The sequence below is a fragment of the Spinacia oleracea genome, chromosome 2 (genome assembly GCF_020520425.1).
Source record: "Spinacia oleracea cultivar Varoflay chromosome 2, BTI_SOV_V1, whole genome shotgun sequence".
Lineage (NCBI taxonomy): Eukaryota > Viridiplantae > Streptophyta > Magnoliopsida > Caryophyllales > Amaranthaceae > Spinacia > Spinacia oleracea.
In genome coordinates this window covers 51936887-51960364 of record NC_079488.1, presented here as the reverse complement: position 1 = coordinate 51960364, position 23478 = coordinate 51936887, and the positions used below count along the sequence as shown (strand labels likewise).

Here is a 23478-nt window from a genome sequence, read left to right as displayed (position 1 = left end):
ATCATCACTCTCATAAACTTCCACATGTTCCTCATTATCATTTACTCCGACAACATCATCTCCCATACCCTCGGTATAAGGAAAAATCTTCTCATGAAACTTAACGTCACGCGACACAAAGAATTCTCGTGTTTCTAAATCAAACAATTGCCACCCTTTCTTGCCAAACGGGTAACCAATAAGAATACATTTTCTACCCCGAGAATCACATTTGTCCCCTTTACTCCGTTGATTATGTGCATAACAAAGACATCCAAAAACACGAATCAACTCATACGACGGAATTTTACCAAACAACATTTCATATGGCGTTTTATTATTGAGCAAAGGAGTTGGCGTTCTATTTATCAGATAACATGCCGTTAAAATACATTCCTCCCAAAATTTCTTTGGTAACTTAGCCTGAAAACATAAAGCTCGTGCCACGTTTAATAAATGTTGGTATTTCCGCTCTACCCTACCATTCTGTTGGGGAGTCCCAACACATGATGATTCAAACCAAATTCCATTTTTCAAAAAATAACCTTGCAGACAATTCAATTCAGTACCATTATCACTTCGTATCACCTCAATATCTTGATTAAATTGACGTTTAGTCATTGCAACAAAATTCATAAACACATCTTCAACCTCAGTTTTATTACGAAGCAAATAAATCCATGCTCCTCTGGAAAAATCATCTACAATAGTTAAAAAATATCGAGCACCACAAGACGAATGTGTCTTATAGGCCCCCACAAATCTAAATGTATCAACTCAAACATTTCACCAGCTTTATTTTCACTGACAGGAAAAGGACTCCTAGTATGCTTAGCACGAGGACAAATATCGCATACATTATTATTTCTCCTAACAGCATTACTCACAGGAGGAAGAAGCTTCACAATTTTTTCCGATGGATGTCCCATTTGTTGATGCCACAGTTCGACCACACACTCTGTCTCAACCGCACACACCTTGACCAACGGAGTTCCACGAAAAAAATAAAGTCCATCTGTTCGTTCACCCAGGCCAATCATCTTCCTCGTCAACCGGTCCTGTATAACACATATTTTGTTAGTAAATTGAATCACACAATTTGATTCATCACTCAACTGCGTCACGGAAATTAAATTGCAATTTAAAGTAGGTACAAATAACACATTATCAAGTATTAATCCTCCGTTCATTTCCACCGAACCAATTTGATTCGAGTTAGTAAATTTTCCATCTGGGAGGCCTACGGGGCAATTTTGGATTGTACGCACATTCATCAATATGGAGTGGTCATTTGTAACATGATTTGATGCTCCCGTATCAACAATCCATGATAAATTATTTTCACATATACCTTGCAATTTTATATTGGGTTTTGATGTCAATAGGTCAATAATCTGCTGGACTTGAGTGGAGGATACTCCTGCTAGCCCATCAGCTATCTCAGAAGCAGCCAAAGGAGTGTGATGTACTTGGCTTGTAAGTTTGTTAGCTCGCACACCACCTACTGCCCCTTGATTACTTGGCCCTGCAACACCATTGCCTCCGACACGACCTCGGCTTCCACGACCGCCTCTACTATTGTTACGGCCAGAGCCTCGTCCTCCTTTTCTCCTATCATCCCACCATTCACGAAAGCCAACCAGCTGGTAGCACATCTCATCCTCGTGGCCTTCCCTATTGCAATGGTTACAAAATCTTTTGGCATGATCTCTATAACCTGACTTACCTCGTACTTCAGTCTTGAAAGCCATAATGTTACCCTCACGTTGATGGCCTTCCTTTACTCGTAAATCCTCAGCATTAGTCACAGACTGGTATGCTTCATCCATCGAAGGTAGAGGCGTCTGTCCTAGTAATTGGGCTCGGATGGCTTCGTAAGGTTTGTGAAGCCCAATCAAAAAATAATGTAGATGATCCTCTTCTCTAATCTCCGCTACCTGCGTTGCAATATCACACATGCAACCTCCACAATCACACTTAGGTACCCTTGCATAATTCACAAGTTCCTTCATGATAATTGACAGCCTGCCATAATACTCAGCCACTGTCTCATTACCTCTCTGCTTGCATTCACCTAGGCTTGTTTTTAATTTGCAGACACGTGTGCCGCTGACCACGCAAAAGCGCTTCTTCAGGTGAAGCCACAAAGTCCCGACATTATCATAATCTCCTACGGTGGATCTCAACGATTCCTCCAACGTGTGTGTGATCCATGATACCAACATAGATTGGACAGCAATCCAATCTCAAGTCGGACCGGGTCTGTTGTGGGTTCTTTTATTGTTCCATCAATGAAGCCAAATTTTCTCTTTGAAATCAAAGCTCTACGAACCGATGTAGACCACTCGTCGTAGTTCTTAGAGCCTCTAAGTTTAATTGGTGTAATTATATTTCCTGGACCATCGGATGATCCTAGATAGTATTCCTTCGCGAGTTCATCCTTCGGTGGCGGAGTTACCTCATCATCCTTCGCCATTACACGACCTCAAAACTCCCCGTGTTTTTTTTTTTTTTTTTTTTTTTCCCCTCAATTTTGTGGAGGAAAAAAAATAAAAATCTTACCTTGTTCTGATACCATGACAAATATGAAGCAAAAAGCTACCCTCTTCTTATTAAATCAATGAATATTTATGTTACAATTTCTAACCTATTTTAGAAAAATGCTAATACTATAGTAATCCTAATATTAGGATACCACTAATTAAACAATTCCTAACGCCTAATATACCTTAACATCCTAATATAGCTTATAGTTTAATTTACTAATCAATACAATTAGGATAATATTAACATCCTAATATAGCTTATAGTTTAACATACTAATTAATACAATTAGGATAATATTAACATGCCTAATATAGCTTAACAGTTAGAGCTTTTGTTAGGACGTTGGCATTGCAGGATTGATACTAGTAACATTTTTCAAAGGCGTTTGCGGTGGCCAATTCTTTGCCCTCATATTTGTTTGCTGCACGGTGCTAGTTAGTCTTGTTCACTTGTTTTTCTGCATTATGAAATGGCATGTTACCCATGAGGGATATTGTTTGGCTTATGTCAAGAATCATGGGTTTTCCCTTTGACGGTGGTGGATTGGCTACAAATTCGTTTTGGGGAATTTGGTAGGGACAAGGAGAAGAGGTTGTGGCACAACACTATTATGGCAATTTTGTTGTGTATATGGGTGTAGCAAAATTCTCGTGTCTTTTCTGGAGCTTCTTTTCTTATCATTTGGCCTGGGACAAAGTAACTTATCCAGTGTCTTTACAGGCTAAAGGGGCTGGGGACTTTTAAGAGCTATTTGGTTGGGAGGTTCAAAGAAATTCACGTACTTTGTGAACTAGATACCCAATTAGTGGACATCTTGTCCTATTCCAATGTACTCCTGTTTTCAGCTGGGATAATGTTTTTTTCTATAAAAAAAATTTGTATTCAGATCTATTGAAATACAAGAAAAATATAAAGCCAATATTGAAAAGAAGAAGTTATGGTTAGAAATATGGAAATGGTAAAAGAATGACCAACCCCAGCCTTGAAAAACTTCAAAGGCGGAGGCTAGGTTTGTTGAGTGAGAGAGAAACAAGGGACTTTTTTTTGAACTTTGTATTCATAACATCATAAACATGAAATTAGTACTTTCCAGTTCAGGTTTTCCTTTTTGTGTGATTCTCGGTGTCCTGTATTTTGTATTTAAAATAAAGGGTTTGGTTGGTTCTCTCAGTCAAAGAAGCTCTGGAAGGATTTTCTGATATGGTTTCCATGAATTTCTTTGATGCTAGGACACGAAGTATCAGTTTCTGTGGAATTGCAAGGATTACTTTGAAAAGGTTGGCATCTTCTTACAGTTCTTTTATTGATAAAAAACGGATGGACATAACAGTCAGCTATCATTTGTATCCTGGTAGGCATCTAGAATAATATTAGCAACTGATGGGGATCCTCCCGGTCAAGCATTGTCTGAGGAACTTGCTCGCCGTCTTGGGAGGGAGAGGTTTAATTCTTTGATATCCTCTTTTAATTTTGGTTTGCCACATGCTTAGACTTGTACGACATATGACATTTTCTTTTTGTATTGCAGATGCTGGCGAGTTAAGTGGCCAAAGAAAAACGAGTTAGATGACTACAAAGATGCAAACGAGGTTACAATATACTCCCTCCGTGTTTTTTAACTCAATTTCCATTTCGAGGTGTTTCTGAAAGTTCTACTCACTTTTGCTTTATTCTATTTTTGGCCTATAAGGTGTACCACTTTATCCTCATTTCCCCACAATATTGACACCTTTCCACTTACTCTTTCTTACTTTATTTATTTTTTACTTGCTACATTAATTAAAACAAACACAAATTCCTGGTTAAAAAATTTCCCACTTAAATATTTTTTCCTTTTTTATTTATTTCAATCCTATTTTTAATGAAAAAGATTTCACTAGAATATTATCATTCTATGTTTAATTGATATTCCTTTATAATATTTTCAACTATAATTTTATTTCTAAAAGTATAATATATGTACGTATCATGAAAAATATCCTTACTTTATTGATCTTCTCAAAATCTGTCAATTTTTTTTTATTACTACGTATTATTTTTGAACTAATTTTATTTTGGTGTGTGTGTGTTCACATTCTCTTTTGAACTACTTGACTATAAACGGAATACTCACTCCTGATTGATATATTCCCTCCACCCCGATTAAATCGTCGCAATTCCTTTTATGTCTGTCCCACTTTAATTGTTATACTCCCTCCGTCCCGGAATACTCGATCCGGTTTGACCGGCACAGAGTTTAAGGGACTTGAATTGACTTATTTAATTTAATAGGTAGTAGTTGATAGTGGGGTATTATTTTAATGTAGTTAGTGGAAAATGTGTAAAGGGGTGGGGTTGGGGGAGAGTAGGGGTTGATTTTTAATTTTTTTTTGTATGGAGTAGGGGGTAGGTGGGTTAATAGGGGTGGAGTGAGAAATAATATAATATTGTTAGAATATTTCCATTTTTAGAAACAGGTCAAGTATTAAGGGACGGCCCGATAAGGAAAACAGGTCAAGTATTCCGGGACGGAGGGAGTACTTCCTTTTATGGCATGGACCCACTAATATTTTATTACCTCTCTCTTCCCATTACCAAAAGTTATGGCCTCACATCTTCTCACATTCAATTAAAACAATTGTTCCACTATCTCTCACCATACCTACTTCTCTATTAAACTAGAATTGCGTCGATTGCTTTGGGACGGAGGGAGTATTGTTTTGGTAATTTTTTTGAAATGATTTTCACAAGTATCCTTTATAAAAAATAAAATAATTGAAGGTATCATAAAAAAATATTGTCAATATTTTTTCAAAGTTTATCGTCTTTTCTCCATCTTATTTTTTAAGCAAACGATTCAACACCCTACTACTTCAGTGTGTTGGTGTTCTAAAGCAAAATAATAAGAGACGGAAGGAGAAAGACTACTACGTATATTATTTGTGGAACTCCCTTAAGTCTTTTTCTCCCAATAATTTGGATTCATCTATAACTAACTACCCCGATCCTTATATGTATTGACATGTCTAATTGTTTAGTCCAAACATACAAATAAATGTGGCAATTCCAAACATACAAATTTGAAATTATTTGTCTAGTACCAATATATTCCAGCATGTTCTAAATGCACTTTCCCATTCACATTTCCAAAACAACTGAAGGAGTTTCTAAGCATCAGAGTTGGTTATTTTTGCTAGGTTAGGTAAATGTCAGGGTACCGTCTTAGATTGGATACCATTTACAATGGGATGCTGGCATTCCTTTTTTTTTTTGTTTTCTTTCTCAAGTGGTTACAAGCTGCACCTTTGAGGGCAATACAAAACAACTCCACTTTAGAGACTGAGGAGTTGTTATCAAAACAACTCTGTACATCACGACTTTCACACTCCTGTGGTGAAATTCTCATTAAGTTGTTATCTCCATCGGGCATCTACATACTTTTAGTGCAGTACACTAATCCTTTTAGTCATATTCATGTTTTATCGAGTTAAAGTGATAAACTTTTTAACTAAATGCATGCATTAACCTTTGTTCAAGATATCGAGGACATCCGTTTTGGTCAACTACTAAAATGATCTGTATTACATCCTAGAATTCAGAAAAATTTCCCTTGTTCTCTTTTTATCATTGCATGGTCCAACTTGTTTTTATTAGCCCGGGAGGTGGTATGTAAGTGGTGTTTCATTAGTGCTATACTTTTGTCTCAGTTGCATATCATTCTTATTTCTCATATGAGCACTGTCAAAAATACTTATCCTACGTACTTGCCCTTTATTTGTCTACATTGAACCAAACACGTACATGAGACTCCGTATACTCAAGTGCAAGAACTAAGCTCCATGAATTTAACATCCCAGGATAGTGATTGAAAGGAACTAACACTTCTTTGTTTATTTCTGTATGTGGAATTGCTGACCTTAATTACATGTCGCTCGCAGGTTCTTATGTATTTGGGGCCAGAGAAACTCAAGGAAACAATTGAAAACGCTGAGATATATCCAATTCAAGGGTTGTTTCCTTTCAGAGACTATTTTCATGAAATTGATGCATATTATGACAGGGTTCTTGGTGATGAGCTTGGTGTTTCTACTGGTTGGAGGTGTTTGGATGAGTATTACAATGTAAGCATTCAAAATAAAATTTCATGCCATAACTAGTCAAAAGAAGATCAACTAATGCATGAAAATAACATAAATGACTTGCATCTTGTGCCTCTCCTTTCCCCTCTCTCATAGAGTCATAGGGGTTTCTGGAGCCAGAATTATCTTACATTCATGTATTTGTGTTTTCCTCTTTTCCCCTCTCCCTTTTCCTTTTGGGATAATTAAACAAAAGTTTATCTAATGATTTAAATGCATGAATTATATGGTGTCTAGCGACAACCACAACTTTGTCGGTTGCGTTGTAAGGACCATAGTCCATATGTTATCACATTGGATCAACTTTGTGCTCAGCAAGGTAGAAAACTAGAAAAGTTTCATAAACCACCTGTATGACTGCATCACATAGCGTGATAGCTCTCTCTCTCTCTCTCTCTCTCTCTCTCATTTGAACTTCCTCCGTTTTTTCCCCAGTTGCGTGCACCCTTGTCAATGTACATTTTTAACCAATAATATCATTAACTATACATTAGTAAAAATTATAACAAATTGATATTCTTAAAGTATATTTGAGACGTATCTAACATGACTCCATATCTATATGACTATAATTTTCCTTGCATATAAATTACCAAAGATGGTTGTCCCGTTGTCCTCCTGTTATCGCTTTTGGGTCAATTGGAAACAACCTCTCTGCAATTGCAGGGGTAAGGTTGTGTACACCCGACCCCTTCTTACCCCGCTTCTTGCGGGAGCCTCTTTGAGGCAATGGGGTTATGATAATGTATAGTCATATCGGGTGTGTGAATAGTGTCAAAATCCAAATGGTGCAATTATTCAAAAATATTGGTGGAAGTATTCTTTTAGGACGGAGAGAGGGGGTAGGGAGTAGGGGAGGAGGGGGAGGGAGGGCTTCTAACAATATTTCCATTATTATTTCGGACATATCTTTAAAAATGATGCTTACATGTATTGAGGTATTGAAGATTTAGTCACTTTAGTATCTTATAAATGGTGGCATGAACTCCTAGAATCATACCCTGCCCTTGTTAGAATATCAGTAAGTTTTATAGCGTTCTCCGGCTCAAGGAAAGTAAGTTTGTGTTTTACCAAGTTACGATTCTAAAAGAAGGTTTTTTTTTCCTTTAAGTATTTATTGGCATAACGGATGCCCATATTTTCGCCAGGTACCATTTCAGTTTCACTAGGGGGACAACGTATTCAGTCATTCTAAGAGTTAAAAGTACAAGTGTCTTTGGCACAAGTTAGGGCAGGAATTTTTGAGACTTGCTAGTTTCAATGTAAAGTTCTTTCTCTCAAGTTGGGGATTTGTAAGATGATATTTTCCCCTCGAGTTTCCTACATCCATTTTAAAATTATAAGCTGAAATGTTGAGTACTTGAGTAAGTTGAACAGCGTTATCTTGAATTTTTGGATTTAGCTTGCTTCGTAATCCATATTCTAAGCACACTTGTTTCTACTTCAAACACTCTACATAAGCAGTTGGTGATTTTATTGAATTTTCTTGATAATGTTTTGGCATGTATATTTATTGCATGTTTTGTTAAAACTCTCACGGTAGTTATGATATTAACAGGTTGTACCTGGCGAATTGACCATAGTGACCGGTGTTCCTAATTCTGGAAAAAGTGAATGGATTGATGCTTTAATATGCAACCTTAATGAAAATTTTGGTTGGAAGTTTGCACTTTGCTCAATGGAGAACAAGGTATGGCTATATTTGAAATTATGTTCTGCTTGAACTTCAGTAGAATTGTCACGAATAGATTGTGAGGATAAGTTGATGAACTGAACTATACGAGCTTCTTTGCCCTCCAGAAAATGTTTTATTATAAAATAAATGGGTCCTTTTTTGTCAACATCTTTCAATCCATGCTATGATCTTTTTATTTCTTCGGAGATTACTCCATTCGCTTCAAAATAATGGTTACACTTTTTCTTTACTTTAGAACCAAGATAATCATTAGGGAAGTAAGAGATAGAAGTCCAAAAGTAGAATATTATGGGAATAGAATAGTAAAATAATGTTGTGGATATAGTAAGAAAAGAATAACAGAAATAACGCAAGTTGGGCAAAAGTTTAGAAATAAGTAATAAAATAATGCGTGTCATTATCCCAAAGTAGAAATAGTGCAAGTGTAACTATTATTTTGAAACGGTCACATACGGAACTATAACCATTATTTTGGAACAAAGGGAGAATTCTTGTACAGTATGGTACAGAAGATACATGGACGACGATTGTAACGAATAACATTCTTTCTCGGTGCATGTGCACTTGATCATGAAGGCAACTTACAAAACTGTACTCTGCTAGTCTGCTTGTGTCTCCCCTCCCTCGCTCACCTACGTTTCGTTTTTTCTTTTTTAAAATATTTAACAGAGTGATCCTTAAATTTAGAGATGTATCATTTATGTACCCATTTAACCTATGCGTTTTACTTTAAAGGCTGCTTACAGAATTTCCCTAACAAGGCTGATGAAGTTCACTTCATTTATTCAGCATCCCATCCTAGTTAGCTCGCAATGGGTTGGGTCGGGTTGGGTTGGAATCAGGTCGACCCATTTATAAACGGGTTGAGATTTCCCCAACCAAACTCGGCCTGTTTACTTAAACGGGTTGAGATTCTCAACCCAACCTGATTATAAACGGGTTGACCTAAAATTAACCCGTTTAAGTTTTTTTTCCCCTTTAAGTGTTGACATACTTTATAACTAAAGGGGTGATTTTTTCGAGGCAAATCTCATAGAAAAAACTAGTACTCCAATATGTATTTGACAGGAATCAAAACCTTAAATAATTATTCAATGTTAAAGGAAAAAAAAATGAGAAATAAAATCTTTCAAATATCATTCTTCAAATTTATATTACACACTTGCTTGAACTTAAAAGTTGGTTAAATAATATAGCAATAATTTTTTTAATAAATGGATGAAGTAAAGTTATGTGAGTAAAATAGGCCATCCAAGTCTAAGAAGAGGCGTCACTCATAGGCTACGAAGTGACTCATTATTTAATTTTTTTTCTTGTCTTCCTTCACAGTTATTTAGGAAATGATCGATCATAGATCCGATACTTTACTTTTTCATGTAAAGAATACATACATAGAGAATAAATTTAGGTTGATAATTATTGAGATGAGGCAGAGAAGATAGATATTGAGAGGGAAAAACAAGTACTTGCGGCTGTTATGCGTTAGTTTAAGTTTTTCATATTTATAATTTGTAAAAAGCTAAAAAGACGTAAAGTTAAATTTTTATGCGGTTGAGAGGGTTGACTGATCCGTTTAGTTATATGGGTCAGGCGGGTTACTTTCGGGTTGTAAATTTCAACCTGACCCAACGCAATTAATTAAACGGGTTGGGTTGGGTTGAACCATTTAATTAAACGGGTTGAGAATCTTGACCCAAGTACCCAACCCTTTATTATTGGGCTGGGTTCGGGTTGGATTAGCTTTTGCCAGCATTAATCCCAGTTGTCTTTGTCGTTCTTTCGAAACATTTGTCTATAACAAATTGGTAGAGTGAACTTAGTGAGGACTTTAAGATCCCAATAGAGTTGTTTTCCTTTGCTTTCATTTAATGCTAATTTATGTTTTTCTGGTTTCATCTTTGACTTGAGCGTGATTGGCACATATTTCTTCTATCTGATTAACATTATGTCTTGTCACTTACATAGACCTCTGCTTTAGTATCAAGCTCCTAAACCTTCTTTGTATTTGCTTCCACTTATGACTTCAACTACCGTGCTATGTTATCCTTTCTCTACCATAAGTCATAAATGTATGAGATCAAGCATTACCATATACCCTGAGGCCTGATCAAACAGAACAAACTTTTCATGGATCTTAAATTATCTCATCCATTAGGAAAGAACATACAATGTAGAAAATGTGTCTGCAGAGAAACTTAGGGAGCACGATAACATGAGGTTTCATGCTTTCCGATCACTGGCTATTGGACAATAAAGTGCCAAGGAATGTAGAGACAAGGAAGTGTAATCCATACAAAATAGATCAATTGAGGGCTAAGGACATTAAAAACTCAAGTCTTTAATCTTTGCCAAAAAAAGTCTATTGTTTTCTTTCTTTACAAGTGCACCACCAAATCCCTTGATCTTATTGCGCCCACTGCACTTCAAATCTGCCAGTCTCAAATGGCTACAGTCCCTTCTCGTAGATTTATTGCCATTCATGGCGCACAAATTCCCTTTGGATATTACTTATAGGTGCCACAAACAGATCACTAGACCACCAATATTATCTTCTTTGTACCAGCAACCTTTTCAAGCATGACTATGGATCTGTCATTACCCTCCCAGCGATAAAATCTTTGCCAACTTACCCCTGCATGTGAAGCCTAATCGGAAAAATATACCTTACAAATGCTTATCATTTTTACCTACTATAAGATCCTCAAATCGAATATGGGTATGAAGCTAAAGTAGTTTGTTCATGACTGCCAACAAAACGATGAGCGTTCTGGAAGAACATCATCTAGCTCAAATACGGTTTAGAGAAGGTAGGGGTTTTGGAGTAATAAGGTTTCCACCCTTTTATGAATTCATGATAGGCATATGAAATTCCATCTCAGGAGGCGTTGAATGTCTAATTATATTTGTCAATTAGAAGGGAAAAAATGTGGATCAAGAGTTCTGTTTTGGCATGAACGTGAATATCTAATGTTAACAGTTCAATCTCGAGTTTTGTTCAAAACTTCCTTGCTTAAAAGATACTACGATTGATGAGGTGACAGTAAGTGTAGATATGTGAACAGATTCAAAACCTTATTCCACACTCCCTGAGCAAAGGAACAGAGGGATGCCAAAAGTGGCAGAAAATTTTAAAATGCTTGTAAAAGTGCCTAAACAGAAATATTATCATATCTATGAAATTAAAGAAAATGTTTTAAAGAAAGACCTTTTCCCTCCTGTTCTCCTCCTCACTGCCAGCAGCCACTGCCCCACCCCCTTCCTGCTGTCCCCCCTCCCTGGCTATGGAAAATTGGAATCTCATAAACTAGTCTCCGTGATAACTTTGTACAGCTAGAGAGTAATGATAAAAAATTAAGATAGATTAATGTGGTATGAATTAGGTCCTACCATGTGGAAACAGTTGTAGTACTAGCCAACCATGATCAAGAAGAAGCCACTGGTTCCTCTTTGTGGGCTGTTATGCATTGGCAACAGCTGTAATGCTACAATCTGATTCATCATTTTTTGTCTACAACCTCAAAACGTTTTCATATTATATTATACGTTCATTTTATTTCAAGGGGAATTCTTTCTCAGGATAAAGTAGTTTGCTTTGCTTCCCCTTTGTTCGTAGGGCTTTGTTCACAGGTATTACTGATAATTTTACTGGACTAGTATACAATATTTAGACACTCATTTAGTCACATGTAATATTCTAAGTTTCCATTTATGTTTGCATTTAACCTTAAGTTTCGATTGAAATTTTTTGTATCTATGTCTTGCTTTGGTTAGAAAATGTAGATTTTGACTGATATGTTTGTCATCTTATTGTCCTGTTATATGCTTCTGTGTGATTGGTTTTGATTTAGGTTCGTGAGCACGCAAGAAAACTTTTGGAGAAGCGCATAAAGAAACCATTTTTTGATGTTAGGTAATTTTCAACTATATTAGTTCTTAATATTTAAGTACTTCCATGCAAAGTATGTTTTTAAAGATTTTACGCAGTCATCATTGGACTAATATAAAGTTAGTGTATAAGGTTGTGCTCTCTAGTCTCTACTTAATCTTTGCTCCACATGCTAATATAAAATTGTGTGAATTTAAAAATAAGTAGAGCTTGAGCCAACTATTTTTGTGCATTGTACTTTGATTGACCCGAGAATCTTCGTGGCAATGAATGCAAGTGAAACTGGCAGTAATATTTTTTCAACTTATGTGATAACATGACTGAGTATTTGCACCACAACGGGATCTGTTTAACCAAGGATTATTGGGTGCTCTGCGCATATCTAAAAAACATGTGTGTGTCTAACGATGTTGACATAAGTCTGGTGTATTTAGAAAACTCAAAGAGTCAAAGGGTGAGATTCATTTCATTCAGTTACAAGATTCTTTGGGTCACTAAATCCTTTTTCTGACTCGCTCTGTTCTCCTCAGTCTCTCTGGATTCTTATCTTTTAAGCTTATTGGCTGCAGGTATGCTGCTTCTCTTGAGCGGATGACAAGAGAGGACTTAGAGGAAGGAAAGAAATGGCTAGATAATACATTCCATCTTATACGGTACGGTTTCAATATCTGCCTCCAACTAATCAGGTCTGATGTAGTAGTCCCACCTGCCCGTGCTTTTCTTTAATGAGGGTGGTAACTGCATAGTATCAAATGTGATTCACGGTGAGATTTGCAAGTTCTTGCAATCAATTGTGTTATTTTGTGCTTCATTCTTAATGTATGCTACCTCCATAAATTGATTTGTTTTTTTTTCACCCAGTTCTAAACTACCTGTTTGGCAATATTTTAGAATTGGAAGGAGGTAAATGGTCTATGTTGGTATGCCTCGAATTAGGCTCTTCGGATGACCTATCTGTACTTAAACATGACGATGGGCAGTACCGTAGCGCCCAAACGCCAATAGTTTTGTTTACGTTGTACAAAGTTTCTTGATGCCATGTAGCAACCTAACCCCTAAAAATAAAGGATGTCAGGCTGGTTTAATTATTTTCTTTGTTTTTGGTTTAGATAATACCCTTGGTGGTTTTATGGTATCGACATATTTGCAGCTACTATCTTGTGTCTTTGTAACTTATTGATTGTTATCCAGGTGTGAAAATGATAGCCTTCCCAACATCAAATGGGTTCTTGATCTTGCAAAAGCTGCGGTTTTGAGGAATGGTGTGCGTGGCCTTGTCATTGATCCGTATAACGAACTTGACCATCAGCGTCATCACAGCATGTGAGGTTCTTATTTTGAATGTCATACAAAAATTGTATTTGTATAGTATGATCATCACTTAATGCAGTACCACTTTATGCTATCTCACCGGATATTGAGATGTAGGAGTTAGCTTTTGATTGGGTTGGGAGGTTGGGTCAGAGTTGCGATCGGAAAGAGAGAACTTGATAAAAAAAGAAGTCAAAAAACAGAGATGTACTATTAGTCTACTTTGTGTAAAGTAATTGGGGAAAGAGTATGAGACTAGTCGAAATGTAAACTCATACAAAAACAAATCCCACCTATTATTCTCAACATTTAGTTTTTTATTATTTAAAGTGGAATCTGAACAGTTTATTTCATTCTTCCCCGTAAACATCTCTGTTTTATTAATTTGACAGAAAAAAGATAAACTATTTATTTTCTTATACTTGGTTATCCAAAAATATTTTCAGATTTCATTAGCTTAAAAAATTAAAAATTAACTATACTTCCTTCATTCCTTAAATATTGCACCATGGTTGACTTTACGCTCTCCAAACATGACTTTGACTTTTAATATCTCGAATTATGTATGATTAGAATTTTTTTCCGATACGAATCTTACAAGACCCCACGTGACTACAATGTTTCTTTACGTATGAATCTCAAAAGATGACCAAAAGTCTAGTGTAAATAGGGTAAAACACCAAATGGTGCGATATCTAAGGAACGAAGGCAGTATATTAATTGCCTCGTCTGCAGTATCCCTGTCTGAAACTCAGGCAGAGTCCCTGAGTCCTAAAATTTTGGCATTGACTTATCAGACACTCGGATCGGCACCCGTATCCAATATTTCTGTCCAAGTCCAGGTAACATAATCCAGAACCATGTTGTTTCATGAGTCTGGAAGGATAGCTATTGGTATTCCTTTGAAAAGGTAAGCTCGCGAGAATTTTCTCCATGTATGTGGCTAGTGTAATCTTGAATACTGTGTCTCTATTTGGAAAGATTACCCCATTCTGCTGATTGTAGTTTTTGAACTTTTCCTGAATACCCCTTCTGTCCTAAATGTTTGCTCCATCCTCTTAACTTTCACTTTATTAAAATTTAGGCAAAAATTTTGGAAGTGGACGAGGGTACCTTTGTCTTTTTACACATTTAGTGAGTATACAAGTGGAATAAATGTTGGAGACCCATTACCAAAATAAGAATGGAGCAATCCTTGCGGGACAAACTAAAATGACAAATAAAACAATATTATTAAATATTCATCCACCAAATATGTTTGAGCTAGAATATTTTTTGTTCTCAGACAAAGATGTTTGGTTGCCTACCTTGGCAAAGGCAATTGGAGTTATTGAGCTACCGCCGCCTGGAAATTTTTAAAAGTGTTTATAGGTCAAATAGAATTTGTGATCTGTAATCGACAACATGGGTGAGTAAGAACCAAAACATGCGAGCTAAAGCTATACTTATGACTAGCAACCCTTATCCCAATAGGAATGAATTAAAATCCGAAGAAAAGTACATTACAGGTTTTGAATTCCCTTTCTGAGCTGAAACTTTCTCAAAGAGAGCAACATTTTAGAGAATTCCAGCAGAACGTGTTTGCTAACGCTTCTTAGGCATTTAATTTTTGCCCTAGTTCTGAATCTTACCTTGCTGTTTTGTTGACAGCAGAATTAAGGAAGCCTTGGAGAATTTCCTCATTGTCGGAAACAAATGTTACAAGTGAGGTTAACAATTGAAATGAACATTATTGGTTGGACAATGGAATAAAAAAAGAAGTTTTTGGTTGATGTTAATGTAGGCTCAAGGATCCTTAAAGATAAATCACTAACTCCTTTTACCCAATTTAATTTCTCTTTGACTTTAATATTTATATAATTTCTGTATATTCCAAGGTTCCAAGCTTTGCTGCTTACTTTGTATGGAGGTCCCTATTCTTACACTCCTTAGAAGTTCAGCTATCAAGATTAGGAATATCAATTAATTTCGACCCTCATGTATATTAACCTCTTCTACTCAATTGTATTGTACTATATTAAACTCAGTTTCCTCTCTCAATCAGCCTCCTTTATTGCTCCTTTCCAAACTGATATTTGAGCTTCTCTCTAGTCTCTCAGTCCCCAGGTGTCTTTTACCTGTACCCAGTCTCCACTCTCCAATCTCCACTTTGATTTCCTGCTCAAAATTGTACATCCTACTCATCTTATGATGAGATTGAAAATTGAAAAAAATAGCAGAAAGTCTGGGGGCTGGGTATATGAATAAAAAGATCTATAGTTCTGTGAAATAATTCAAGATTAATGAAAAGTGAAATCTGGTCACCCATTCAAGATTTCCTGCTCACATGACTTGTCTGGCGGGGGGGGGGGGGGGGGGGGGGGGGGGTTATGGCTTGCACCCTGGTTCTTATTGGACCATTAATAGGAGACTGTACATGACCTGATTCTTTCATGCCTGCATAGGTCTCTCTTTAAAGTGATGGTTTGGTGGGATCTTCGATAGGTTGTCATTGATGCTGGTGAGATTGGGACTGTATATTTCTTCTGATTAGGTTGCAGACAAGTCATGTGAGATTTCGGAACTTTCGAGATGCTTCCTTGCGGTGGTTGTCAAATTTTTTATGAAACATGTTTGTCTATTTCTACTGAAGTTAAACCTATTTGTGAATTCTATAGATCTGAATAAATTTATGTATTCAACAGGACAGAAACAGAGTACGTTAGCCAGATGCTTACAATGGTCAAACGATTTGCTCAACACCACTGTTGCCATGTTTGGTTTGTTGCTCATCCTAGACAGGTGAGTGGAGAGAAATCACTGCTTTCTTGCTCTCCAGAATATATTCTGATTCCCGTGCCTCTAACAGCTGCACAACTGGGTCGGTGACGCTCCTGGCCTTTACGACATCAGTGGTAGTGCACATTTCATTAACAAATGCGACAATGGGATCGTAATTCATCGTAACAGGGATCCAGAGGCGGGCCCACTTGATAGAGTGCAGGCAACAAATTCTTTCCACATTTTTAAAAATATATCCTCTCTCTAATCCCTTTATCACTAAAGCTCGACTTCTGTCTCATTTTCTGCAGATCTGTGTAAGGAAGGTACGGAATAAGGTTGCTGGTACAATTGGTGATACTTACTTGACCTATAACAGGTACTTACTATCGCGTTTAGTATTATTGTTTTTCTTGTCCCCTTTTGGATGCAACTGCATAAGGGGTTCAGGACAGAGAACATACTTTGTTCCCAAATAAAAAGTGGAGACAGGAAGAATGAACAGCAGTAAGTGAAGTCCATGAGAAAAAGGAGAGCAATGCGATGGTGGAATGTGATCATTGCAAGTGCTGGCTGACTTAGTAGCCATATATAGCTTGAACTTTTATGGTAAATTGGGACTCTGAGAGTTATATTTGTGCTTCTTTGAGGTGTTTGTTTTAAGTTAACATCGTACTTATGGGATGAGATGTAGGTCATTGAGGCATGCAGTAAGTGCTTATAAATTTTAGGGATGTGGTATTACTGTTTGTGTGAGGAGGATAGACTGATGACCCTTGTATGATCAACAAATTTATGCTGCATCCCTAGGATAATATCCTGGAAGCCGTCTAACAGATATGAACAAAGATATTTACAATATCTATATGATATTTGCTCATGTTGAAAGCCATTTGAGCCGCTACCTAGTGGAAAGTTTTGTGGAGGGACTAGGAGACCAAGGAGACGTATATGGTCTTTATTCGAATTATTCAAAACTTGCACTTCCTCCATCCTCTATTAACTGCAATATACGCACAACTTTGTCCATTAATATCTTCAGTAAAAACTATGAAAATTGATATATATGTTAGAACTAATCCAACAATCTTTTACGTAATAACATTTGTTTGTATATATTAACAAAAAAGGCTGGTTAAAGTGAGGCATGGTAATAGTGCAAAAGGTAAAATGTTGCAATTAAAAGATAATGGAGGAAGTGTAAAAGAGCCAACATAAGTAGGAGGAAGTGAGGCAGGGACGCATAACATATTTATTTTGGGACAGTATACCAAGTGAGTCCATTTCTATTCGCGATAGTTATATAATGAGCTCACGAACACAATTCAAGGGCAGTGTTCTGGTGTGTGTTCAACTTTTCATCACAGATGACATGGTCTAGGTGGATGATACTAGAGAGGGCGTGAATGATTTTTTAAAACCATGTATGTCAGGGATGCAAGGAAGCCTCTTAGTTAGATGTAAGGGGTATGGTGGTGCTATATCCAGGAAGGATTGTTATAATGTTTTGTTTTTATCATCCAATGCAATGGTGAGATCGTGGAACGCAATTATCATATCAATATTGGATGAATGAATAGAAGCGTGCTTTAGGAGTCCCCTGTAAGAAGAAATTACCCCTCAATTTAAGGGTGCATTATATCAAATGTGTTTGCTCTTCTTTATGACGTTTAACTTTTGCTAATCGAACAATTGATGTATGCAATTTAACCGTCACAAAGACAAAGATGTTCTGTTGGATGTCTAGTCATAGCAGAAAGAGATAGGATAAAGATTGAAGTGAAATGAGACATGTTGGTTTGCCTCTTTATAAAGGGAGTAGAGCACAGCTTTGGTGGACCAGGCATGTGAAGAGACAACTAGATGCTAGGAGAAGAGGTAAATCCAAGAAGTGGAGTGCTAGGAGTAAGAGGTAGCCTTAGTTCAAATCTCTTCTGAGCCTGCAAACTCATTAAAGTAAACAAAGTCAATCTTGTAATCCGAATGTCCGATTGACTGCCTGGTGTTAGGATCCGAAGATCTCTGCCTGGGTTCAGTGCCACATTAATTAAAGGAAGGCTAACAATAAGGGTAGGTTTCCATAATGCAAGCACTAAGCAAGTAAACAACCATACTTGCTCCAAGTAAGTGAATTGCATTACCATGCTCTATCAAACTTTGCAGGAGTAGGTATTCCATCGCTTAAGCGACTACATACCTTTAGGAATAGGCAGTTAAGTCATACCAGACATGAAATCCTCAGCCTCGGATGAAAGATATGAGGTCATTACCTCTCTTTCTGGATAAGGGGGTCCCGTAAACCTAGCTCGAAAATTTGCCAGAATAGAAACTCAACCTGATGGTAATGAATGGCAAAAGCATAACAAGCCCACCTAGAATTTCAAAGCAAGCCCGCGCAAGAAGGGAAAGGGGCAGGATCATTAAAGCAGGATCTTTAGTGCCAGTATGACCCGGAGATAGTAGAGGAGATCTTCTTGTGGAAAGCGTCCATCCTTGCTGGAGTGTCCTAGTTGTCAAGGATCTGCGCAGCGGGATGTCATGTGGAGTGGGGATCCAAGAGTGGAGTGCATTGACGACATTAGATTTGAGTTACCAAAAGCATACATAGAATACAATCTACTATGTCATTTATTTCATGAGTAAATCCATTAGATTTAAATCCATGAATAAATTGTGATAGCGACCACAGTCTCTATGTCGCAGAAGCAGTATCTCTCCCGGATATTACGATGCGCTTCGTGGCCATCACAGCTCAAATTGATTAAATTTAAAAAGATCTGCTATGTCATTGTAATTCATGATATCGGAACAACCTTAACTAGTTTGTAGTTTGTAGTTTGTACCTCAAAATACATCTTTTGGACTTACATTTGTTAGTTTTTGGTGAATTAGGAGGTTTTGAATTTTGTTTTATTAGGAAATAGGAGGTTCATATTGGTTTGGAGTAGTAGTCGTGGTGGTGGTGGTGAGCGGGTGGTGGTAGTGGCACTGGTAGTATCTTTGCCGAATCAAAGTGTTTAGTGGGTGAGGTGGCTTCATTTGGATCTCCTTGGACAGGCACCCACAATGAGATTTATATTAGGTGGTTCAGTTGCGCGCTAACGTTGTATATATATCGCAAAATTTACAGCTGTTAATGTGAAAGTAATTGCTAGTTGTAATATGAATAAAAAGTTGCGAGGGGGATTGTTGAAACAGGCTGGTGTTATTGTGTTAAAGATGAAGATAGCTGCTTACAAAGCTTGTCACGTTGTTAGTTTGATTGGATGCATTACATTTACTTTTGGTACACAAGAAATCAGAGTCAAAATGAGGTGGTCCCCAAGGGTACAAGGTCAATAGGAAAAAGTGCCGTGCTTATATGTCTTAAGGTTCAGCTTATATTCTATGAAGAATTTGGAAAGGACAATATGTGAAGCTTCTAGTTCAAAAGTCTCAGGAAGAAATGTGATCCACCCCTTTTTAATGATATGGAAATGGACGGAGAGGGGCTTATCAAAGTTCACAGGGTGCCAATCACGGCTGATCAATGAGTATTTTCAAACTGTGAAAGCTAAGAAGTTGATAGAAGAGATTATGTCTCTCCTTAAATGGCATGCTTCTAGCATATACATAGGTCCAATTTTTGTTTGGGGAACTTATTATGTTTCAGCTATGATACAGCTTGTTTTATCACTGGCTTAAATGTTTTTGGTACAGTGAAGTGCAAGGATATAAGGGGTTCAGGAAGGGTTTAGGGTATTAGACTACTTCAGCCATAGTTGCACTATTTTTCAATTTCTGGAATTTCTTCTTCACACACGATTCACTAAAACAAAATTTTGAAAAATTGATTATAGCGAATTTCATCCAGTGGCTGTTTGCATTGAACATATTTTGTGGTGTTAAAATTAGGAATTTTCTGTTAGTACTAATTAATTTAGTGTGAGCACACACTTCTGTGACCTTAGGGTTTAAATGATGAAGTAGTATGTTATTTACTCGCTTTATGTGTCTAAGTTTTCAGTTATCTAGCATTGGAGATGAAATGTCATTAGCTAGCTTAAGGTATTACCATTGTCATATTTGATGATTGATAGAGTGAAAATTCGCTTGCAAATGACGAGTGGGTAATCTACACTCATGAGATATACGGAGAATTTTTAAACTGTATTTTATGTCTGAATTAGGTTGCACTTGCTTTTCTGGATAAGTACTTTACCATATATCAAATGAGTGATTCAAATTATAACTGTTAGATTTTGGATTGAGTGATGAAAGTTAAATTCTAAATCCTCGTAGCCTACATGTCTTTTCTTTCTATCGCCCACTTTTTTTTCTCTCAGTTAACATTTTTTGTAAGGTGAAAAGTGAATGCAATTTTCTATTTGAGGAAAAACTACATTTTAATCTAAATTCTATACCAGATACATCTGTGTAAAATATTTTGTTTAGTTTTTGTGGACTATTAAGCTGATTAACATTCGTATAGCATCATTGACATTGCTTGTTTTTGCAGGATAACTGGTGAATTTGTGGAGCTGAAAAACTAATTCCGTTAGGAAGGTAGACGGCATCTTAAGGTTAGATGGTCCAATTGCCTCATGGAATTCCATTGATTCTTCAAGTCTCTTCTGCAATCTCAAAGGAGGGAGTGAGTATTGGAGGTGTACAGTATACAAGTGTTTTTTGATAGATGTTGCTTCTAAAAAAACTGAAGTTTGCACTAGTGGAGGCAAATATAGTTGATTATTAGCATTTGCTCTAGGATTTAGCAGTAGCAAAAGAAAGAAAACAGATTTGAGAGTCAAGATGCTGTGAAGCTTCAACTTTTTATGGTAGCTCAAAGACCTTTGTTTGTTTGTTTGTTTGTATTATAGAGTGACCTATCCGATTGGTAAATGTGATGAACCATTCATAGCTGTTCATAATTTTGGTGGCATTTTCGACGAATTGATTATTATCGGCGTAGAAGTTTGAACTTCACTGTGTGGAATGGTGCCTATATGAAATTTCAGCATGGTTATGTAGATTTGAAATCGGACCTGGTTGTTCTTTCTGTAAGCAGCAATAGAAGAGTATATTTACAAAGCTATACAAAATGTACATGATTTGTTTATTTGTTGATTTGAGACATTGACTATTGTACACTTGTACCTCGTTCTGTAAACCAATTTGGCAGTGTACTCTTCACCCTCCGTTTCGAATTTAGTTCTTGCTAAGGCCAGTTTACAAGGTCGATTTTATTTAATTTATTTCGTTTATTTTACTTTAAAGTATTATGGGATGATTATTTACTAGATCTCATGCTATCAAATATTGATATCTTCATATTGTACTTTAAAGGAAAATGCATATGAATAGACTAAATTATTTATGTTCTTCCATTAATAATTCCAACTATAAGTTATTCTAGTACCATCCTAAATTTAGGGGTGTTTTCCAAAAAAAAATAAAACAAATTAGAACTATGGGGATCATATCCTCAAAAAGAAAAAGAAAAAAAAACTAAGGGACATTCCTCAAATAACTCTAAATGACCAGTTTAATAATAGGTCATCTTTGTTATGTGGTTTTATGTGATTGATTATTATATATTCTTTTACCCAACTTTTAATTCCTCCCCTTTCCTTTTCCCTTTATCCACTACCATTTGACCATGTCTATTTTCTCTTCTTTGCTTTGAATATATTTGAAAAACACAAATTCTTATTTACAATGCTTAAAAATTAAGTCATAATGCTTAAAAGTTAAGCTTATATATGTAAAAGTTATCTATTTTTAAGTGTTAAATTTTTTCATTTTAGTATAACTTATTTCTTCAAAATCAGTAATAATGTATAAAATTAATCATTTAACCCTTTAAAATATTTATCTATCAATTTTTTTTTACTAATATAAAAGTTAATCAAAACTAGGTTAAAGTTATAAAAAAAAGGGTTAAAGTTATCTTGGTGTACAATAAATTTATTGTACACCTTGTTCGCGCAAGACCTTTTGTTTGAAAAAATAAGAAATCAGACTAATTTAGATTAGTTAAACACTTCTTCCGTTCTTATTTACATGACACAATTGGGTTTATAACACTATTCACACAAATTCATTTGATTTCATTTTGTGATTATATTTAAGAAAAAACATATTCGTGTGGGTTTATTAGATTCGTCTCAATAAATATTTTTTAAATATCAACTTTTTTATAATTTTTTCTTATCCATAACTAGAGATATTAACGTTTGAAATCATGCGTTGGCAAACATGCCTAAATAATTGTGTCATTTAAAAAAGAACAGAGGAAGTACTAACTTTTATATAAGGCGGTCTTATACAAAATACCGTCTTTGTGTCATCTAACCTGCCACATGGAAGTACTGACATCAGCATATATTCTATTGTTTATTTGAAAATATATATGCACATTTTTGTTTTCAAAACCCTAATTTATTTTCTCTCTCCTCACACACTCTCAGCTTTCTCTCTCCTAAAAAATGTCGCCCTCCCTCTCCTCCAAAACTCCAGCAAGAGAGATCACGAAGAGGATTGTAACAGCCTTATAACTCCTTACTAGAATAAACCATTTTCCAACTCTAAATAAGAAATAACTAAAGTATTACCGCCACCGTGATAACAATTAAGGATATTTACCAAAGTTATGCAGCGGAATAAATAAAATTTGAAAACAATAAAAGATAGTTAACGGTCTCCATACAAGTTGGAACCATCACGGCCCAAACCAAATACCGTAAAACCAAATGCATTAACTAATTAAAACATTATAGTTTAGGCAAATGAAAGTAAATAGAGTTTTAAACAGTGCAAGAGAAAAAGAAAGTCGCTCAACCATCCCCATGCAAGATAGTTATTTCTCTTGCAAGTTCTCTACCAACCTGCTATCAAATTTTCTACTCCCCAACAATGTGAATGCAATTGAAGGATCATCATAGGGTCGTTAAGGCATAGACCATGACCAAACACAAAGGACGTAATGACTGAAAGCTGAGTACAAACAAGCTAGAATGAAATCTTATACTAATTAACACGCTTCATTACAACAATAAATAAATCACATGCAAAAGCCAATCAATAAACAATTGATCATGATGACAAAACTCGACTCTCGACTCGACTCTTGACTTCTAGATTAATTAGAATAAGCTTCGAACGAGCCTAAAGAAAATATCCAAAGGACAGGTGTTGGGAGC

The 23478-nt window shown here is 36.2% G+C and overlaps 1 protein-coding gene across 2 annotated transcripts in view; it reads left to right on the top strand.

Moving 5' to 3' along the window:
* LOC110804797 (twinkle homolog protein, chloroplastic/mitochondrial) overlaps positions 1 to 21527 on the top strand; it is a 49318-nt gene extending 27791 nt beyond the window's left edge. For both annotated transcript variants that reach the window (XM_022010402.2, XM_056836803.1), the window contains exons 10-21: positions 3756 to 3803; positions 3882 to 3967; positions 4055 to 4115; positions 6444 to 6626; positions 8203 to 8334; positions 12189 to 12250; positions 12796 to 12879; positions 13418 to 13549; positions 16222 to 16318; positions 16386 to 16520; positions 16609 to 16676; positions 20796 to 21527. In XM_022010402.2, the coding sequence (XP_021866094.1) occupies positions 3756 to 3803; positions 3882 to 3967; positions 4055 to 4115; positions 6444 to 6626; positions 8203 to 8334; positions 12189 to 12250; positions 12796 to 12879; positions 13418 to 13549; positions 16222 to 16318; positions 16386 to 16520; positions 16609 to 16676; positions 20796 to 20829 (1122 nt within the window). In that variant the 3' untranslated portion in view covers positions 20830 to 21527. The remainder of the gene's footprint in view (positions 1 to 3755; positions 3804 to 3881; positions 3968 to 4054; positions 4116 to 6443; positions 6627 to 8202; positions 8335 to 12188; positions 12251 to 12795; positions 12880 to 13417; positions 13550 to 16221; positions 16319 to 16385; positions 16521 to 16608; positions 16677 to 20795) is intronic.
* Positions 21528 to 23478: the final 1951 nt, after the last annotated feature.